The sequence below is a fragment of the Lolium rigidum genome, chromosome 4, assembly GCF_022539505.1.
Source record: "Lolium rigidum isolate FL_2022 chromosome 4, APGP_CSIRO_Lrig_0.1, whole genome shotgun sequence".
NCBI classification, from domain to species: Eukaryota; Viridiplantae; Streptophyta; class Magnoliopsida; order Poales; family Poaceae; genus Lolium; species Lolium rigidum.
The window spans coordinates 267,197,891-267,219,109 of NC_061511.1; the positions used below are offsets into that span (position 1 = coordinate 267,197,891).

At 45.0% G+C, this 21,219-nt stretch overlaps 1 protein-coding gene across 1 annotated transcript; it reads left to right on the forward strand.

The window, feature by feature from the left end:
- Nucleotides 1-1,872: 1,872 nt before the first annotated feature.
- Nucleotides 1,873-2,937, forward strand: LOC124648742 (BTB/POZ and MATH domain-containing protein 1-like). The gene has a single exon (XM_047188454.1). It carries the CDS (start codon nucleotides 1,873-1,875, stop codon nucleotides 2,935-2,937), a length of 1,065 nt encoding a protein of 354 aa, XP_047044410.1.
- The last annotated feature ends 18,282 nt before the right edge of the window (nucleotides 2,938-21,219 follow it).

The window sequence follows — 21,219 nt, forward strand, 5'->3', positions numbered from 1 at the left end:
ACCATATGAAAATATATTTTATTATCTATCGAATGATATTGATTTTGTACTTTTCATGTTAATGATTTTTGATAAAAAAATGGTCAAACTTAATATAGTTTGACTTTCTAGAAAAAATATAGGTCTTAAGACTTGAGATGGAGGTCAAGCCGGCATTTCGACCCATGGGTACGTCTGCCCATGGGCACCCGACCCGAATGGGTAGGGTATGGGTCTCGATGTTTGCCCATGGAAACGACCCATGGGCAACCCGATTAGTCGTGGGTCGGGCATGGGTATCAGTCTATGCCCACGGGTTGCCCGATGGGTCACCCGATTAATATTACTAATTAAAACAATTGAATTATTTTGTATGGTACGTGGGTATGATACACATACATTATACATGTAGACAGTATACATCGTTTACACATAAAGCTCTTGTATCCAGACACCAAACATGTGCATATTAATACTGCTTGCAGTCACAAAGCCATGAACGGGAACACACCACTCTTCGTCCTGGCAGCCCAACAATGTGCCGATGTGTTCTAAATATTTGGTTGCGTTAAACTCTCCATTTTTTATACCCGATGGGTTGCCCGATAGGTTCGGGTTGCCCGATGGATTTGGGCATGGGTCTCATTCCTTACCCATGGGTAGGTTCGTAGGTCACAGGTGTGCCCGATAAGAGTGATGTGCATGGGTCTAGTTTAGGTTGACCCGACCAAACCGACCCATTTACAACCTTAGATGGAGGTAGTATACTATATATTTTTGAGTCAGGTAAAATAATTTATAGAAAGCATTCTTGTGCTTGGCAATTAAGTACAAGTAGGCCAAGGCCCATGACAAAATCGGGTCGGATCTTCTCGAGGAAGCAACGTCTTCTCTTCTATTTTTTGACAATCAATACCACATATATTTATAGTCATAAATAGTACATGGTAGAGATACACGAGCTGTCTCCAATGATAACAAAATAAAGTCTAAAAGATATTAGCAAATTTTCGAGGTCTTCAAACTCTTTCTTATTCTGAGACACGATCTTGTACTTTCCTGGAGGCAGCAAAAGATGTAAATACCAACGAAGGTTCTCCCATAATTTTAATTTGAGCCGCAATGTCAAGGCTGCGTGCACGCACGCAACCATTAAAGTAGTCATTCAACATCGGCAAGAGTACCAATACCAGTATGTCAGGGAATAACAACCGATCAACTTTGTTGACTTTGATGGAGAGCCGAGAATACGAATCACCATTGTTGAGCACGTAGCAACCGGGACAAAAACTGCGAGGAATCCTCCTCGCAGCAACCATGAGAAAAGATCCAAGATCGATCTGGCAAAATAAGATCTGAACACCCATACCTTGATAATTATAATCTTTCAACAAGACCATTGACGTCGGGAAGGAGATCTCGCCGTCGAATGAAAGGTCGAAGATCACTTATTGCAAACGATATCATCTCTATTGTGGGGAAACCAACAAGAAAACGGCGACCAAAAGCCTAACATAGACTACTGAAAAGACTACTTTTATTAAAAAAATCACGAATAGATCGGATTCTCCACTCCTCCCGACGCCGACGAATCCGACTGAAGAAGGAAAACCGATCTATGGAGGAGATTGAAGTGGAGGGCGCTAGGTTTTTTTTCCGGAGGCGGCGGGTCGAACGCCCCGCTGGGGATTTGCTTGTCGTCTTCTCTTCTACCTGGGTTCCTGCTCTCTAAAAAATAACTCGGTTCCTCCCAAATCCCCCGTTGTAGCAAAACCTAAAGGAGTAGGAGCTGTAGCAGCGGTGACCACTCTCCCCGGGAAGATCATTGGTCAGCAGCAGCACGCGGTTATCAAGCTGTGTCGGAGGGTTTGCAGCTCGCCGCCTCTCAGAGCCATGCCATCCGCTAAAGCCGCCGGCGACAAGCCGTCGGGGTCCGCCTCCGCCATCGTCGCCGCCTCGACGAGCGGGTACCACATCCTCAAGGTCGACGGTTACTCGCGCACCAAGGGCACTCCAAATGGTGAGTTCCTTAAATCTGGCCAATTCACCGTCGGCGGCCATCGCTGGCGCATCTACTATTATCCCAATGGCTTCAAATCCGACTCAGCGGATTACATATCCGTTTACCTCATGCTCGATGAAGATGTAACCGAGGACGTGAAGGCGCAGTTCAAGATTGATTTCGTCAAGCTGGTTGAGAAGCAACCGTCGTGGACATCCAGAACCTTAATAAACTTCCCTAGTCGGCAAATGTGGGGATATGCAACCTTTATCAAAAGGGAGGATTTTGAGAAGTCAGAGCATCTCAAGCACGATTCTTTCACAATCAGGTGTGACGTTGCCGTTGTGCAGGACATCTGCACCAAAGAGACCACCAATCCAAAGTTTGTCTCTGTGCCCCCACCTGAACTGAACCAGCACCTCGGTGAGCTCCTCAAGACCGAGAAGGGTGCCGACGTTGTGTTTGAGGTAGGCGTTGAGACCATTGCCGCACACAGGTGTGTGCTTGCGTCCAGATCCCCAGTATTCAGCGCGGAGCTCTTTGGTTTAATGAAGGAGGGTGACACTGGCGGTGTCGTACGCATAGATGACATGGAGGCACGGGTGTTCAAGGCATTGCTCTACTTTGCCTACACAGACTCGTTGCTACAGACAGAGAAAGAAGAGGAAGATGTCATGTGCCAGCATCTGCTCGTTGCGGCGGACAGGTATAATATGCAGAGGCTAAAGCTGATCTGCGAGGAAAAGTTATGTGAGTACATCGATGTGGGCAGCGTTGCAACCATCCTGGCGCTTGCTGAGCAGCACCACTGTGATGGACTGAAGAAGGCATGCTTTAATTTTCTCAGTTGCCTGGCACATCGGCGAGCAGTTGTGGCCACTAATGGCTTCCAGCATTTGTATAAGAGCTGCCCTTCTCTTGTGACGGAGCTGATTGCCATGCCCTTGCCATCTTAACTGAGTTGATGCCCAGTATTTTAGCAATGGTAGGTCATGGTTTCTGAATTTTCAACATCAAGTAGTTCTCCCGCTTTTTGCAGCGAGTACTTTTTTTCCAGACTCTGTTATTTATCAAAGTAGTTCCACTGATATATGACTACATAGTATGCCCTTAATTTCCAAGCAGATGTGTAGTGGTATCTTTTTTTTTTTGTTCCTGTTAGTTCATTGAATTTGCTTAACAGAGAAGTACATTGAATTTCTGGATGCTTACCAAGTAACCAGAAACCACAATGTTATCTGGTTGCTTTACTGATTAAATCCCCAGCCCTGATAGTTCTGTGATTATTTTGTTTCCTAATAATGCTTTGGACAAGTAATGAAAGGCACTTGTGCCCTTCTTTCCTCACGAGATGTCAAAATTGTTTTATCTCTGTATTAATGTTTGTTGGCTGCATATCTCTAGTTCTCTGCTTGTTATTCCAAGAAATACTCAGTTATTTCTCGCGAAAATAGATACAGTTTGCTTTTAACGTAGCTTGATGGTTAATTCATAGTCTTGAAAGAAGCCCGAAGTAGTTTCCATGTTGCCTTCTCCATGGTTTTGGGAATACGTTTGCATCACAGTAACTCACTTTACATAATTGTCATGGAGGCTTTGGTTCTACTTATGTAGTATTGTCTATTGTCAGAAGCTGCAGTTTTTAACATTTGAGAGTCAAGCTGTTAAAATCACAATTTTTTTTTTGAGAGCCAACCTGTTGAAATCACATTTCTTTGATCAACTCCCAAATGTCTCACTAAATGTGGGATAACTATGAAGGCCATTTCAATTATCATTTGGCCACCTGGGGGTTAGTGTCTAAAAAAAAAAAGATTTTGGTGGCTTGGGATCCCAAACGTTGCTGAAATGTGTTATGTGGCTGCTAGGGTTTGGGAGGGTGAGAGAGGGCTGCGAGGGTGCAAGAAGGCCGGCCGGGGGCCTTGCCCACGGCCGGTGGCAAGAGGGAAGGGATTTCCTTCTTAATTCTTGCTTGATTAGATTGATACATCTCCTCTCCATATATAGAGAGGTTTACTTGACTCCCAAGCAAGGCTTACTTGACCCTTAAGCAAACCATAAGACTAACGGGCCCAGGCCCATGACGTACTCTAACACTACACCCCACCTGGACATGCAGCTCGTCCTCGAGCTGCAACCTAAACAAACCATGACTCGACGCAACACAACCCTAATACCTAAAAACGAGCCTTTTTCATCTCGGCTTGTTTTATTACTCTCAACCTGAAATAGACTGAGATGCTTTATTGCTGACCCTTGAACATAAAGTGGACACCATCCGCCCGTCGGACGTGCACCTGTACAACCACCTGGATCCCATGGAAACCAGCGGGACAAAAGGAGCCCGCGCGGCGGCCGGCGGCGGAATGCAGTGGTGCTACGCGGTGCGCTCCTGTCAGTGACACCATGCCTTCTCCCCGCCGGATGACTGTCGATGGCGCAGACTTTGAGGTCGCTGCCCGCTGGAAAAACAGCATGTTCGCTGCCCGTGGGGGAAACCGCACGCCCAAGATCCCCAACGCAGCGGACGAGATCGAGGTCCCTTGCGCAACGAAGCGCAACTTGGAGGAGCTGCAGCTGCAGATCACGCATCTCCCGCACACGCCGACGCACTAGGAGGCCGCGCGCGGCGACTGCGGCCTCACCGCCGCCGACACGTGGCGGATAGCGATCCAAGCCGGAAGCGGTGACGGCGACGGAGGGAAACGGACCTGGTGGAAGGGCATCCCGGGCGGTGTCGATGTAGAGCCCGGGGCCAAGGTCGCTCCCACACCGCCGAAAGGCAGGGACGGCGTCGGTGGCGGCGGCAGCCGGCTGCTGCGGTGTTGGTGGCGACGGCAGCTGCTGCTGCTGTTGCAGCTGCCCACCGAACGGCAGGGATAGCGTCGGTGAGGACAGCAGCTGCAGCGGCGGCGTTGGTGGCGGCGGCAGCTGCTGTTGCTGCTGCAGCGTCCCGGTGGGGAAGAAGGCGGCCGGCTGCTGGAGAAGAGGGACCCCCGGCGCCGAGGAGATGGTGGACAGCGGCAGCGGGGACTGCAGCAGCCCGGCGTCGGGTGGCGGCGACGACAGCAACAGCATCGGCTGCAGCGGCCCGGCGATCGCGGCGGAGGCCGCCTGGTGCGTCGGCTGCCACGGCAGCAGCGCCGCCGGCGGCGGAGGCCCGTAGGGGCCAGCCAAGTAGAGGTGGATCTCCTGGACCGCGGTGGCGAGATCGCGGAGGGCTGCGGTGATCTCCGCCGGGGAGAGAACGGCGGGGACGTCGGATTGCAGTGGCGGTGGGTGGGAAGAACTCGGTGGAGGGCTGGACATGATCGAACCCAGGAAAACTGATACCAAGTGTTATGCGGCTGCTAGGGTTTGGGAGGGTGAGAGAGGGCTGCGAGGGTGCAAGAAGGCCGGCCGGGGGCCTTGCCCACGACCGGTGGCAAGAGGGAAGGGACTTCCTTCTTAATTCTTGCTTGATTAGATTGATACATCTCCTCTCCATATATAGAGAGGTTTACTTCTCCCAAGCAAGGCTTACTTGACCCCTAAGCAAACCATAAGACTAACGGGCCCAGGCCCAATAATGCTTTGGACAAGTAATGAAAGGCACTTGTGCCCTTCTTTCCTCACGAGATGTCAAAATTGTTTTATCTCTGTATTAATGTTTGTTGGCTGCATATCTCTAGTTCTCTGCTTGTTATTCCAAGAAATACTCAGTTATTTCTCGCGAAAATAGATACAGTTTGCTTTTAACGTAGCTTGATGGTTAATTCATAGTCTTGAAAGAAGCCCGAAGTAATTTCCATGTTGCCTTCTCCATGGTTTTGGGAATACGTTTGCATCACAGTAACTCACTTTACATAATTGTCATGGAGGCTTTGGTTCTACTTATGTAGTATTGTCTATTGTCAGAAGCTGCAGTTTTTAACATTTGAGAGTCAAGCTGTTAAAATCACAAATTTTTTTTTTTGAGAGCCAACCTGTTGAAATCACATTTCTTTGATCAACTCCCAAATGTCTCACTAAATGTGGGATAACTATGAAGGCCATTTCAATTATCATTTGGCCACCTGGGGGTTAGTGTCTAAAAAAAAAAAGATTTTGGTGGCTTGGGATCCCAAACGTTGCTGAAATGAATCTTTGTCTCTTAGCCTCTTGGGTTAAATGATATCACTTAGATGAGAATAAGCTTTGGAAACAGATAATTGATCATAAGTATAATGTAAACAGCCCAAATATTTTCTCCTTCTCAACTGTTGGTATCGCTCCTTTATGGAAAGGGGGGCTCTATGCTGTTAATGCTGCCAGATTACTGAAAGTTGGTGATGGTAAAAAGGTGAAATTCTGGGACGATCATTGGTTTTGTACTCCCACTCTTGCTATACAATATTGGGAGGTTTATATTATTGTTAACGAAAAATCAGCTACTCCCTCCGATCCATAATATGTACCAAGTTAGTAAAACTTTTGTACTAAGTGTCTGACAATTTTTATGGACCGGAGGGAGTACTATTCTTAATCGCTGGGATGGTGAACAACTTAGTCACCTTCGGGAGATACTTTACTTACAGTCTTTTGCTTCAATGGTATGAAATCCTACAGATAGCACAAACTTTCATCTCAGTTAAGAGGAAGATGCTATTGTCTGGAAATAGAGTCAAAAGGTGTTTATAGCGTCAGTTTCTTGTATGCAATCATCAACTTTAGGGGTGTTTTGCATTTGTATGTACAAGCTGTTTGGAAAATCAAACTACCCCTAAGATTCACACTTCTTTCTCTGGTTAATTTCTCATAACAAGATCCTCACTAGAGAGTAAAGACAGTCTTGTCAGATACAGTCTTGTCAAAAGATAATCAGCAGATGATTTTAACATGTGCTTTCTGCTCTGAACCTGAAACATGCATGCATTTGTTCTTTGAAAATTTACAGTTGCTAGGCTTGTTTGGTCTGAACTGAAACAAATAACTAGTGCATGTTCTGATCCTGTTACCTTTAAGTCTGTTGCTACCCTTTGGTTATGTGAGAATCTGTTGCTAGCCTTTGGTTATGTTACCTTTGAATCTGTTGCTAATCTTTGGTTATGTGAGAAGTCTCATAATATAGTACTACTACTAACACAATTCATACTGCAGCGATGTGGAGTCTCTGGCTTACCAGAAACGACATGTATATAGTGAATCACTTGGAAGAGATTTGTAGGAATCTGGGTGTAGTTCTCTTCCTTCAGCTGCCTGGAGTCGAAAAAGTGGTGTTGGAAAAGCTTTTGGTTTGTCGAGCGCTACAAGGTGAGCAAGATCGTCGGAGCCAGGCCGTCCGCCGCGCCTGTCATCGACCTCACCTCTGGCGCAGCAACAATTCAGCGAAAAGGGCGATTGACGAGGTCTTCTGGAGCAGCGATGAAGATTTTTAGGTTAGATTTAGAGTAGTTTCTCTAGTAGTTTAATCTAGTCTAGTGGTTTAAATCATGTTCAATGCCGAAGTTTGAGCCAAGTTCGTATGAATTTGGTATGAATATATATTGAAGGAGTTAAATTTAGGGGTTTGGTTAGAAATGACTTTTCTTTAGAGAAGCAAATACATTTTTCTAAATGATACTTCTCCTCTACAGTTTGAGAGATCGGTTAGAGATGCTCTTATCCCTTCTCATGTGCTGACTTTGTAAGACTTTGATTTCCTAAATGGAACCGTGACGAGGCTGTTTTTGCTCTAAAAAAAATGTACTCTAGTCCCCCTGCACATGTTACAACATTTGTAGATTTTCCTTTCGTTTGTACGGAGAAGAGATGATTAAGATCAATCTTTTCTCGCAAACCATAAGTTAAATGTCTTCCTGCAAAACAAAAAAGGCCAGGCACCAGGGGATGCTATTAGTGGGACTGCAAGTCAATCCTTCTGACTATTAGTAAAGAAAGTTATTATTTGTTAATAGAAGTGAATATTTGCCCAATCCTTCCGACTATTAGTAAAGAAAGTTATTATTTGTTAATAGCAGTGAATATTTGTCAGATTTCCCTCAGTTTCACATGATTGGGCTTGTATGCCTTTGTTCGGCAAACGTTGAAACTGCGTCACAGGGAAGTTCTAGACTGCTGTTTGGGAGATGTTTCCACAATGTTTTCTTGGGTTGGCTGCGTGCCAATTTCCGGTATATGCTGAGCATATGGTTTGTGCGCAACAGGCCGTGCCCGCAGATGGTTTCGTAGTTTTGCGAGAGGAGTTGTCCATCTAAAAAAAAAAAAAATCAAGTTGTTATTCTGGCGGAGTAGTGAACCCCTTCTGAGATGACCTGCTATAGATTACTGATACAATTACAGGCAGTGAACAGATTCACGTGGAGAGGTCTATCCGTTACGAACTCAACACTTGGCTCTACCCATCGGCTGTTTGCCAGCTCTGTCGTCTCCGCAGTATGTCTCTCCCGCATGCGGCCATGGACGTGCGAACAAGGCAAGCGTCAACTTCAGCTACTGTCAACGATGATTGTACCGAAACCGCGTGTCAGCCTGATCTCCACCACTAGGTTAATCCTACAGGGGTACGCATGCGCATGTCCTTGTCGCAGTACCTGGTCAAGTACTCAAGTTTAGTGCTAGATCAGCCATCAGCTTTGGCTTTGCTTAGCACAGAGAAAACGGTGAGCTCGATCGACATGTGGCGGCAGGAAAACGAGCTGAGAGCTGGTGGTTCGGGCGACAGCTCGATGTTGCTGCCAACCAGACCGGCCAAATTAAGGTAGTACTGCTAGCTGGGCATAGCTTGATCGAGGGATCGGCCGACGTCACTGATTTGCTGCACGCATCAGCCACGCATCGTCGTCCTTGAGTTCACCTCCATAGCGATCAAATTTAGTCGATGCGTTGCCTACTTGTACGATTTTGATGCTCCCTCCCTCTTACAAGTGATCTATGGATGCACCCGCACAAAATTATGGATTTTATTATGGATTTTATTCGAATGTGAAGCGTAGGATTTGTTCTTGGCTTTTAAGATAATATTATATGTAGCGAGAGCCATACCATTGCTAAAGTGTTAAAAATCTTCTCTATTAAATATGACGTTCAGTAGATATTTAGTTGGCCCTAGGTTTGCATTATGGAATGTGTTTTGCTACACTGTTTGCCACAATATTAATCTCGCACTGGTCTAGCGAATTTCGATGGAACCTACTTCCTCCGCTCTCTTTTATTCTACATTATGCAAATTTTAAGACCAATTAGCATGTCATTAAATAGTACTAATTTTATAATTTTATATGTGAACAACCAATTCAATCTACATTAAAGTTACACCAAATAGAGAGAGAGAGAGGGAGAGAGAGAGAGAGACCGCTTCGTTTTCCTTGTTGTTGATTACAAAGCTAATGCATAATAATATTTAGGTCTACAAATTTAGAACGGAAGGAGTACATGAGAGTGTTAAATTCTCGGTAGATTGCATGTATAGAGCACCTGTCTGTGCCAGCTGATAACAATAAACGTTTTTTGAAAATGAAGATTCCACTTAAGACCAAAAGATATTTGCATGGTACTATCATCGTAGAGTTTTAATCCGCATCAAAGACAAGCTTATCAAATGTAATTGACACGGAAGTGTAAAGTGTGATTTTTATCATCACCATGAGACAATTAAACACTTCTTCCTGTGTAAATTTGATAGATATGTATGATCAGTCATCCAGGTAGCTTCTACCTTGTATCCATCATGTAGAATTTTTAATATATTTGGCAACTGGCTATATGATGTTGCTTATAAGTTTAGAATTTTTATTAGGATAGAAGTGTTTGCCGTTATCTGGCCGCTTTGGCTACATATAAATAAAGAAAAAATTAATGGTAAAATTCTTATTTAATAGAGGTTATTTGTCGGTGCATAGCTTTTCTCCGTTCATGATCGCCTCTACAACATGTAAAGAACCAAGACCTATTTATGAATGTGTTTTACCGGCTGGAGGACACGACGAGGGGTCATTGCGGCATCGCACAGATCAACTTGGTCGTAGAAGTGCACATAAGTTTGACGTTCCGCCTTTTCATCGGAGTTGCGCACAGGTACATTATTTCATAAGAAAAAATGTACCACTATTCGTTCAATCATCAAAAGAGGGAAATTTAGACCTGAATTATTGTGATTCACGGACTAGGCCGTTAACCATATTAAGTGCTCTCTCTATTTCATAATATAGGGTCTATTAAGAAAAAGGTCTAAGACCATAAATTATCTAAAGCTGGCTCTTACAAGAACATCCTAACAAGAAAAACGAAAAAAACTCATATTTTAGTTATAAGAACATGTTACATGATAGGATGGAGGGAGTAACTAGCTCCATGATCATTGCGGCATCACACTCAACTACATGTACACCAACAAAATCATCTTGCGAATCCTTCAACATATTCCCTCCGCCCGTGAATAAACGTACGTTTTTCTTGGAAGTCAAATATTTTAAAATTTGATCAAACTTTTACACAAAAATAGCAACAGATATGAACAAATTACTATATTAATAAAATACATGTAAAAATGAATTCATTAATATTAATTTAGTGTCATAAATATTGCTACTTTTTTAATATAGTTTGTCAAAGGTAATAAAATTTAATTTAAGACATATCTAAACATATATTTATTTGTGGACGGAGAAAGTATGTAGGATAGACCGGTACAAAGCAAGTGTTTATATTACTTCACATTTTCCCTTTAATAAGGCATTTTGTAGGCTTGCTAAAATGTCTTATATAAAACGGAGGGATTAGTATATTGCACGTACAAGATATACTCGAAGAAACGTAAATGGTTCCAACTTAGTCCTATTTGGTCTTCATGTAATAACATATCCAACAGATATAATTTATTCCTAGGCTACTAATTTAAGCAGCTGGAAAGGTCAGAAATACCTAGTGGATCATGGGTGTAGCCGTGTAGGCGCACACATTTATTTAAAACTTGAAAATATGTCATTTAAAAGTGTTACAAGAATTTATATAATTTATACATGTACATATTATCTTGATACTTACCCGTGTCAATTCTCAACGAGATTTTATGTGACCTACATAAAAAATGGCAAAATGTGCAAATAACACACTAATTATTGGATTTGTACTGCTCAAATAAATACAAATAACAATTTTACATTTTTGTGTGTAGGCTATATATGGTCGTAGTTTCACTTGATAATTGGCACGAGTAAGTATCAAGATAATAGGTACATGAAAAAAAATTATTTCAGGTTTTTCCGAAACTTTTGAATACCATTTTTGAATATTTTTTAAAGGGTGCGTCTGCACCCATGTCCACCAAATCTGTCGCTGGAAAGGTAAGCTATTATAGGAGAAATAATGATTCTCATTAACTTAGTATTAGCATTAAGTAATATGGTATTGTATATGATATTAGTCTTCCAACTACCGAAAAGAGTCTTAAAGAGATTGGATTATTTTTAATCAAGATTCTTTTGGCGAGGTGTTAGCGGGAAAATAAATACCAGTTGACTAAGTGGAGTGTGATTTGCCACCCTAAAGACCAAGGAGGACTCCGAATTTGCACCTTGAGGTCGAGAACAGACCCCTTCTACGTAAATGGATTTTTCAATCTTCTTTATTAATATGGGGTGTGGCAAACCCTCTTTAGGAGAAAGTGTGTTGTCTCAACTTTATTGGAAACCAAGAGACCCCCACTTCTGAATTGACCTAATGGCAACAAAGAAATTCTTCTTCCCATATGTTTTTTCGCTCAACTAGAGATGGCTCAAAACTTAGGTTCTAGGAGGACAAAGGGCTAGGTAACACCACGCTATGGGAACAATATCTGGTTTTGTACAACATTGTGCGCCACAAAAGCGATACACTGGCTAAGGTGTTGGAAAATTCACCACCAAAAGAGATATCATTGGTCTGTCGTACTACAATGAGGATGAATAGAGGTGATGAGGGTACCGAAAGGGGAAAGACTGCCTCGCCACCAAAGAGTGTCTCATGTTGGTCCTCAACCTTTTTGGTCTGACCAAAGTAGAATATTTCGCTTCATCATATGACCCTTTAACATACATTTGTCCCGGACACCCTCAACCAAATAGTCCTTTCGTGTGCAAAGTATGTTGGAGAAAAGATCATTTGACTTATCATATTACACATCAAAGTAGTATGATGCCAATTACATTGTTGAAGACGAGGCAATAGATGTTTCTACACATTCTGAGATTTTTTTTGATAAATATTGCTTTATTATTCAAAAGGTTTAAGCATTACATTTGTTCCAGTCCAAGAGTTACAAAGAAAGAAAGAAAACTTAGGCTCTCAATAAGTAATCATGATAGAAACTTTGAGCACACCTATGGGAATGGAAGACCAATCCGTAGATTACGCTTCCATCCATGTATAGCATAAAAGTACCCATCACCGCATTCTCCAACCATGTAGATACGTTCATAAACATATTGCAATGCTTCGCCTGTTATAGAGACGGCCGCGAACGGAGCGTAGCTGTGCACCGGTACATGACCATCATAAGGGACACATTTTTATCACGGAAAACCCTGTGATTTCTACATAGCCATAATGACCAAATAACGGCAATAGTTCCCACCCACCCTAATAAGTAGCTTAAACGTAGGATTCACACCATTGAGCCAATTCACGAAAATGTTTGCAACGTTTTGTGGTGAGTACAAGATAGAACCTATCTAGGTAGCTGACCATACGAATCTAGCAAATTTGCATCGGAAGAATAAGTGTTTTACAGTCTCGCCTTGGTGACAGAAGATACACTTTTTTATTTCTGTGCCAATTGTATTTTGCAAGACTATCTTTGGTAAGAATTATGCCTAGACAAAGATACCACGCGAAAAAAATTATTTTTGAGCTGGATTTTCATCTTCCAAATTTTCTTATTACTATCAATTGTTGCCTCTGGTTGGATTAGAGCCTTGTACCTAGAATCCACCGAGAATTTCCACTCTCATGTTGATTCCATCGAAATTCGTTAGACTCCTGCGTCAAATGGAGAGGGAATTGCAGTTTTCACCATGTTCTGTTCATAGTGTTGCATAGATCACCACATCCACAAGTTTTTTGCACATTCCACCAGATCTTGATCTTATACGTTGCAGCAAGCATAAATTTTGTGTTTATCTCCCTTGATAGCAAACTGACGGTGGGGCCACATAGACAAGCAGTTTGTTGTGGTTTCTAAGCAACTCTGATCGAGTCAAATCGAACGGGCTTAGCCTTTTGAAAAACTAGATGATACCCCGCGCGTTGCTGCGGGACTTTCTAAAAGATACGTATGTAAAATAAATATAATACTAAACTATATAAATCAATGTTAACATTTGAAATGGTGTGCATGCACACTCTAGGATTACAAAGAATTAGCACTAAAATGTCTCTCGATGCTTTAGAATTTTGCACAATTGTATTGTATACATATATGGGCATTCAGTTTGCAGTTCTATTCCTGATGCAAGTTCATCTTGTATCATAGAAATGTGTTTCTTTTCATGAAGTTCACATTTTTAAATAGAAAAATATAGCTAAGGACTTTTCAGCAAGTATTCTTACATAATTCAATAACAACATCAGGAATTTTCACAACTAAGACTCAAACTATTTTAAAAAAAAATTAGGCTCAAACTATTAGCAGTGCCTTACATCCACACATGACCATCCGTGTGAATTACTTGAATATATATGAAACAAATGAGGTCATACTACATCAGAAAAGGGAAGTACAAAGATGATCTAAATTGTAATATCATTACAACAGACCAGCATCTCACATACAATTTATTTAGCTTGTAACAGTGATCAGCAAGAGGACTGCAAATGTTGACTTCAATCCAAGAGCTGTACTCTCATCTTTCTACACGCACTGCAGGTTACAAAAGTTATACAATATACCTGATTAGAATTCAAGGAATATAATTGTTTTTCAACCCATTAAATTTCGGATCAGAAAATAAGTTCAAATCATTAAGCAATTCTTTCTTCGACGGGTACTACATAGTCTGAAGTCTAAGGAGACACGGAGAAGGATCTGCATCCACATGTTTTACCTTATCTACTCCAAGAAGACACGCATCTTGCCATGTTCACCGCAGGACACTCTTTGGCTTATCTTCTGCACAAACATTTATCTCACATTGGAATTCGGTCAAGCTTTATCAGGCACATATAAATAAAAGCAAATGGAAAATTAGCTAGGGAGGCGGATTGGAAGATCATCAGGCATCGGATTGGGAGTGTGGAAAATATAGATTCAATTTCTTGAAGAAACTCTACGATCAATCTAGAAAAAATTGAATAAAGGAAGAAGCTTCGCAGCAACCAAACGATTAGTCTTATGTTTACGTTTGGCAACATTGAGCACTGCTCTACCCGTGGTGTTCCTCCATGCACTGATGCACAGGTCCGGGATAGTCCCGTGCTGTCGACAGAGCCGCGGAGGAAATTATTGAGGCTGGCGACCCCGTAGTCCAAGCCGCTGACAACCTGAGTGTGGATATGTGGTGGCTGAGAGCCTCCAACGCCTCCCAAGTGAGAGCTCCAACACCTCGAGGACCATACCAACTAAGTTGCTTGTTACTGAATCATTGGAGGGGATGAAAGCAGAGCTTGTACACACAAAACAAAGAAGAGGAGGCTGGCGAACGCGCGGGTCACCAGCATCCATGCCCAGGCAAACGCTGCAGCTAAGGGAACTGATTGACAATGCATTGGAGATGGGTGCGTGCCTTGAACTTGTATTTAAAACATGGGGAGATTGAGAGGAAGGAACCTGAAACGATCGACTCAGAATCCGACGAAATCAATGCCTCCTTCTGTTACCAAAGTAAATCAGGAGGAGAAACGGGCCATAAAATAGGAAGCGGAAGCGGTAAAGGTGTCAAAGCCCAAAATTAACGGCGGCGGCCATGTACTAATAAAAAGAGTAAATGCTTAGAAAAGGAGTAAACATCGATGGTTGTCTGACGTGAAGGGAAAATAAGGTAACAGGGTTTCATTGGTTGGCTTGGGTTTATGTGGTGACGTGGCTTCATGGAAGGCCAGGAAAATGGGATCACCTATTTAGAAAGAGAAGATTGGCGTGTTCATCTTCCTTTTTATATATCATGAATTTTTATGATGCCATTTTTTCGACTTATGATCTCCAATGATCCCTCTATGTTAAAAAATTCAAATCATATTTACAAGTTTCAAAGAAAGAAAAATAAAACAATTCTAGAATTTGTCAATGATATATCTTCGAAGCATGCAAAATCGTAGTGTAAAATTTCTTTTTATTATGGGATACACAAAATTGACAAAATCTGATTTTTTTGGAGATATGTAAATGTGCATTGTTCGCTATACTTAGAACCACAATTTTGTTTTTTGTGTAGATTAAAACATAAATTACTCCTAGGGGTGGAAGTAGATAATATGCGGATTGGATAGTATCCTTCCTATATCTTTTTTTATATTTTTTTCAAAACGTAGACATTGTCGAACAAGAATGCTGAGCAGATGTTGCTCGAATACGAATGCAGATCAGAGTTTTCTCAATTCAGAACGGATACGAATAACGAAATAATAGACTCGTATCTTATAGTGAGTCAACTATATAATATATAATACTGTTGCGGTTAGAAACCCACCGGCGGGCAGCGACTGGCAACACCGTAGAGCCGGGAACAACTAGGGCTGCGGCTGGCCCCAGTCCCTCAGAGCGACGGCCCGCAAAGCCTTCTGGTCACACGTCCGATGCTGTTCGTAAGGGCGTGCCACCTGACCTATACCTGGTCAGGAAGGTGTTGGATGATGCCTCGCTTAGTTTCCTGCATGGCATACACGTAAACGTTAAATACGAGCCTCGATCGGCTCTCAGGTTGTCCTGTGAATCGGCTCAAAGAGCCGATCCACCCATGATTCGTACGAGGTGCACGAATATATGGTGGTCCTGCTTGATCAAGATAAAGCTAATACGATCTACGACGATTTAGGGTTTTCACCGCATAATCGGATCATCCTACTCACGATTGGGCCTCGCGCTTGCGTACGGTGATCGTAAGCCGATCCTAGACAGGGCCAAAAAACCAACACGAAGTTGATCCCCGGAACATCCTGTCTAGGGCTAGCAAACTACACCCTACACGCCGCTGGATCCTCCAACCCTTTGTAAGGCCTAACTATTGCGGATGTTAAACTAATCCTTGAAGAACAAGGAGCAACCGTAACGGATCGGATCTACTAAACAATGATCAAGCGGGGTGCCGCCCCTACACCTAAGATAGGTGTAAGGGCGGCTAGATGTATAAGGGTTGCACTACGACAGCATATGATACGAAGAACAATGCTAACCCTAACACATCTAAGATAACTACGTTGCTCGCCATCAAAAGGCTTCAGCACGAGCAACACATGAACAACGTGAAGCTTATGCTGCCTAGATCGCAAGATGCGATCTAGGCAGCATGGTGCTACCGGGAGAAACCCTCGAGACGAAGGAGTTGGCGATGCGCCGAGATTGATTGTGTTGAACGTTGGTTGTTGTTTCATAAACCCTAGATACATATTTATAGTCCAAGGGACTTTCTAATTTAGGCGTGCACCTAACCGTGCACGGGTAAAACTCCAACTCCTAACCGACACGTAATCTAATATGTTACAGATACAAGGGCAAACTAGCCCAAACTTTGCATGTAAGGCCGATTCACGTATTTCTTCTATATATATTCTTCAAGCCCATCTTGATCACGGCCCACCTCTGACTCGGTCAAATTCTGGTGATAACACATGCCCCCCTGGTTTTGGAAATGACATTTCCAAAATCATTACGCTTTTCTTTCGTCGGGTCATGTCGTGACAGAGCAGAACTGCTGCAGCATCTTCCATCATTTCGCCCCGCCTCCTGAGCTTCTCTGTACGAATTGATAATTTCGGCATCACGCCCTCGAGAACCGTCATGGCATTAAATCTCCACTACACCCCCTTTATTTATCTGTGCCGAACGGTTCGCCACTTCATCCATTTGCTCTGTTCTATCCACCAGCGCCCAAAAAACCCTCTTCCCCTGTAGCAATGTCTTCCTCTTCCTCTTCCCCCTCAGGCCTCCCCCTCCAATCGTCGCCGAAGAACAAGAAAGAGGACGACCTCCACTCCGGGGCGAACCCCATCTCCTCTGACAAGGAGAAGAAAGAAGGAGAAGTAGAGAAGACCAAGGCCTCCTTCGCCAGGCTCCCGCCGAAGAAGCGCTCCCGCATGTGGGCGGACAGCGAGGACGACGATGACGACGAGGAAGGAGAAGAGGAGGAGGAGGACGATGATTCCTCCTCCTCCGCTGGGTACCCGCCGACGAAGCGCTTCCGCACTTGGGCGGATAGCGAGGATGATGATGATGACGAGGAGGAGGAAGCTCCGGCCGACGGCTGGGGCAGCAGCGGCGAGGAATTCTCCGGCAGTAGCGCCGATGGCGACGCCGACGACGATGCTAGCGAGGAGTAGTTATGTAGGATTAGTAGTCCCTTGAGCGATCGGCTCTTCTTTTGTTCTTCCTTTCTTCTTTGAGCAGTCGGCTCTTCATTTTAAGAAATCCCAATATTAATGAAGAATTTCCCTTAACTTGATTTCGCCGATTTCTTTTCGTACTGATTTGGCCGATTGTTAATTTGATCAACGCTCAATGAGCCGATGGCAACGCATCGACCTCTTATGATAAATTTCGAGATAAGCCAATTTAGCCATCTCCTCAAATGGTATCCTGCAAACCCGCAGTCACTGAGCGTATTACTAACGGCCAACTTTGTCTTCGGAAGAGCTCTAGGACCATTGCTGAATCAATCCGGAAGCCGGAGCTGATACTTCTGCAGGACAAGCTCCTGCTCCGTTTTTCCCCGCAGCAACTATTCCTCAAAGCTGAAATGTAGAGCCAGCCGATTTCAACCAAATCGGCTTCCTATAGCAAAGGGTCCTCCAGGGCAAGCTGCCCCCGGAGCCTCAGTCAAGGCGAGGAAGGTAGTGAATCAGCCAAATGTGCCACCATTGGCCTCAAGTCATGACGCAGAGCCAGCCGATTTCAACAACATCGGCTCCCCAGAGCAGAGAAGCTTCAGGGTGAGCTGCCCCCCGAGTTTCTTCAGTCCACTTCTTGCGCCTTGCTGGTCAGATCGGCTCCTTTCTTTTGGCGGATTTGATGCAACCCATCCTTAACCTGATCTGTACGTTCATGCTGCCGATTGGCATTGGTCAGGGTCATGATCCCTCAAACCTGCCCCAGCTGATCCATTGAGGAGTTCTTCCATTAGAGTCTCTCTTCGTGGCCCACTTCCTGCTCCATTGAACCCCCGCTTATAACAGTTATATCCCTTGAGTTGATGGCCATGCATCGGCTTTCTATCCTTAAGTCGATGTCTGCGCAACGGCTGTGCTTAAAAATTTTTGAATTTTTTACGGCCGATTTACGTATCGGCCCCCATACTTCAATACCCATCATCAAAGAATATCTTGGGCTGCTGGGCATTTGTAAGATACTCCTACTTCATATCCTCGTATTTTATCCACCTGGGTGCCCCCCGAGCCGATTCTTTCAAGGGACTTGATGGTATCGGCTCTTTAGGTATTCCCTGTTGGATCGAATGTTGAACCCAGGTAGAATGTACGGTGAGGATAATTTTGGCCGATTGCTGGAATCGGCCTCCACGTTGCATTGCTCAATGAAGGTTTTGTAATGTTCCTCCATAAATCCTTGGGGCCGATCACAAGGATCAGCCTCGCCACGTTCGCTCATTGATTTGCTCCAGCTACATGGTTAGGCCAGTGGATACGACCAGCCTAACTTCATCCTCTGTCATGTCGATGCGCTCGCCGTCGTCCACCTTGAGTGCATCATTTAATCCTCGAGCAGTAAACTCCGTTGGGAGGATGAGCACCATGTTTGTGCCAGCCGATGTTTCATCATCGGCTCTCCTTTGCTTGGGGCGCCACTCTTTTCTTTGTGGCTGACCTTCTTCGTCCAGGGTTCGCTGAATTTTGGCGGCCAGATCAGGCCGTGCCTTCCTCAACGTGTGCAGGTATAACCTTTCAGCTTCCTCCAACCCACGCAGACGCTGAACCCTTCGCTTCTGGGAACGGCTGAGTCCATCAGGGCACCACCTTGGCCGATGATACTTGTCTTCTTCATCATCGTCCTCCAGTTCCTCGAGATCTTCCACCCGAGCGGACTCATCATGCTTGTTCCGAGGCGGGAGAGGCCCTAGACGTTTGAACACGGACACATTAGCTGCATCCTTCTTCCTTTGTTTACATTCTGGGCAATTGCCGATTGTAGGCAATCGGCTCATTCCTGAATCCCAGCGAGTGTCTGAAGAAGGGGCAGTCCCAGTGCCTATCCACGTCGTCTTGCTCCCTCGACTTTTCCTTGGCGTGGCGCTCGTATCGCTCCTCGTCGTGATCATGCCGACGACGTCTCCTGTCGTCCCTAGCCAGACGATCCTTTTCATCTTCGTCGTCGTGTCGTCGGCGTTGGTCATACTGACTCACATACTTGTTGAGGAGGTGATCAGAGAGAGGTCGCTGATATCTTATGTTCTTCACTTCTCCCTCTCGTGACATAGCGCTTGCCGTCGTGGCGGAGCCGATCGCGTGGAGCGGCTTCCTCTGTGTCTTTGCTATGAGAGCAGCTGCCCTCATCTCCGTCCTTACCGGAGTGGTGCCCAGGTCCCACCATGTTGATATTGCACGAGAAATCTGGCTGGCACCCTCCATGGTAAGTATACTCCACCATGTTAACGGCGGGGAAGGGGTGTGTGTCGACTTTCATGGCGTAGTGGTTGAAAATTAACCGCCCTTTTTCTATCGCCATTTGGATCTGCTGCCGCCACACCCTGCAGTCGTTAGTGGTGTGGGTGAACGTGTTATGCCACTTGCAGTATGGCTTTCCGTTCAGTTCCTGCACCGTAGGGATCTTGTGGCCTTCGGGTACCTTTATATGCTTCTCCGTGAGTAAGAGATCGAAAATCTGCTCGGTTTTGGTCACGTCGAAGTCGAACCCTTTTGGAGGGCCTTGTGGCTTCACCCATTTGCGGGACACGGGGCCTGCCGCTCGAGTCCACTCAGCCCACTGCTACCTCTCGATCTCCCGCAGCACCTTCATCCTCGTCTGCCTCAACCAGGGCCACCACACGCTTGAATTTGTCCTGGTAAACATCTGGGTGGCGCTGTTCATATGCTGACAGCTTCTGCACCATGTGCGCCAATGAAGGGTAGTCTGCTTGGGAGGCCACGTCCTTAATCGATGATGAGAGACCCACCACCGCCAACTCGACTCGCTTCTTTTCACTTACGTGAACCGAATAGCATCGGTTCCTAATGGTCCTGAAGCGCTGGATGTATTCCGACACTCGTTTCCCCGCGCTTCGTCGTACTTGTGCTAGATCGGCAATGCCAGCCTCGGAAGCCTCCGAGTGATACTCGCTCATGGAACTGCTCTTCCAGCTGCTTCCAAGTCCGGATTGAATTCGGTGGCAGCGATGTGTACCACCCGAAAGCCGATCCTGTGAGGGATTGTGCGAAGAACCTCACACGCAGCTCGTCTGATGCTGAGATCGTGCCCAGCTGTGCCAAATATCGGCTCACATGCTCGATGGAGCTGGAACCATCTGATCCACTAAACTTCGTGAAGTCCGGGAGCCGATATTTGGGTGGTAGCGGGATCAATTCGTACTCGTTGGGGTACGGCTTGGTGTAGCCGAACGTCTTCCTTTTCGGCATCATGCCGAACTGATCTTTCGAATTGTACAAATCTGATCCGCGGTGATGCCCGAAGGTGTCGAACCCCGAAGATTGGCCGGGGTGGCATACTTAGCCAGCCATGCTTGCTTTTCCGGTTCCGAGCCAACCGCAGGAGCTGGGCTGCGGAGGTTTGTCGGAGTGGCGTACTTAGCTAACCACGTTTGCTTCTCAAGATCTGCTCCCGATGTTCCTCCTCGCTGTTCCGGAGGCCCTCGCTCGTTGCGGCTCGGTTCGAGAGTGCCCGTGTACTGCGAGTCCGGCACGTATGCGCACGTGTATCCGTGCGGGATCTCCTTGGGCGCCTCAGATAGGAATTGGTAGTCACTAGGATCACCACCAATCTTGTAGACGACGTATGCCGATGAGTTCGGCACTTCTGGTGCTGCCAACGCGAACGGCAGCGGTGGATGGGACTGGAGTGGCATCTCTCCTTTGTAAGTCCCCAGAGCTGGTCCCGACGGAGAATACCGATGGCTCATGATTTCCTG

Coding starts and splice junctions, on each gene's coding strand:
- LOC124648742 (XM_047188454.1), top strand. CDS start 1,873: ATGCCATCCGCTAAAGCCGCCGGCGACAAGCCGTCGGGGTCCGCCTCC.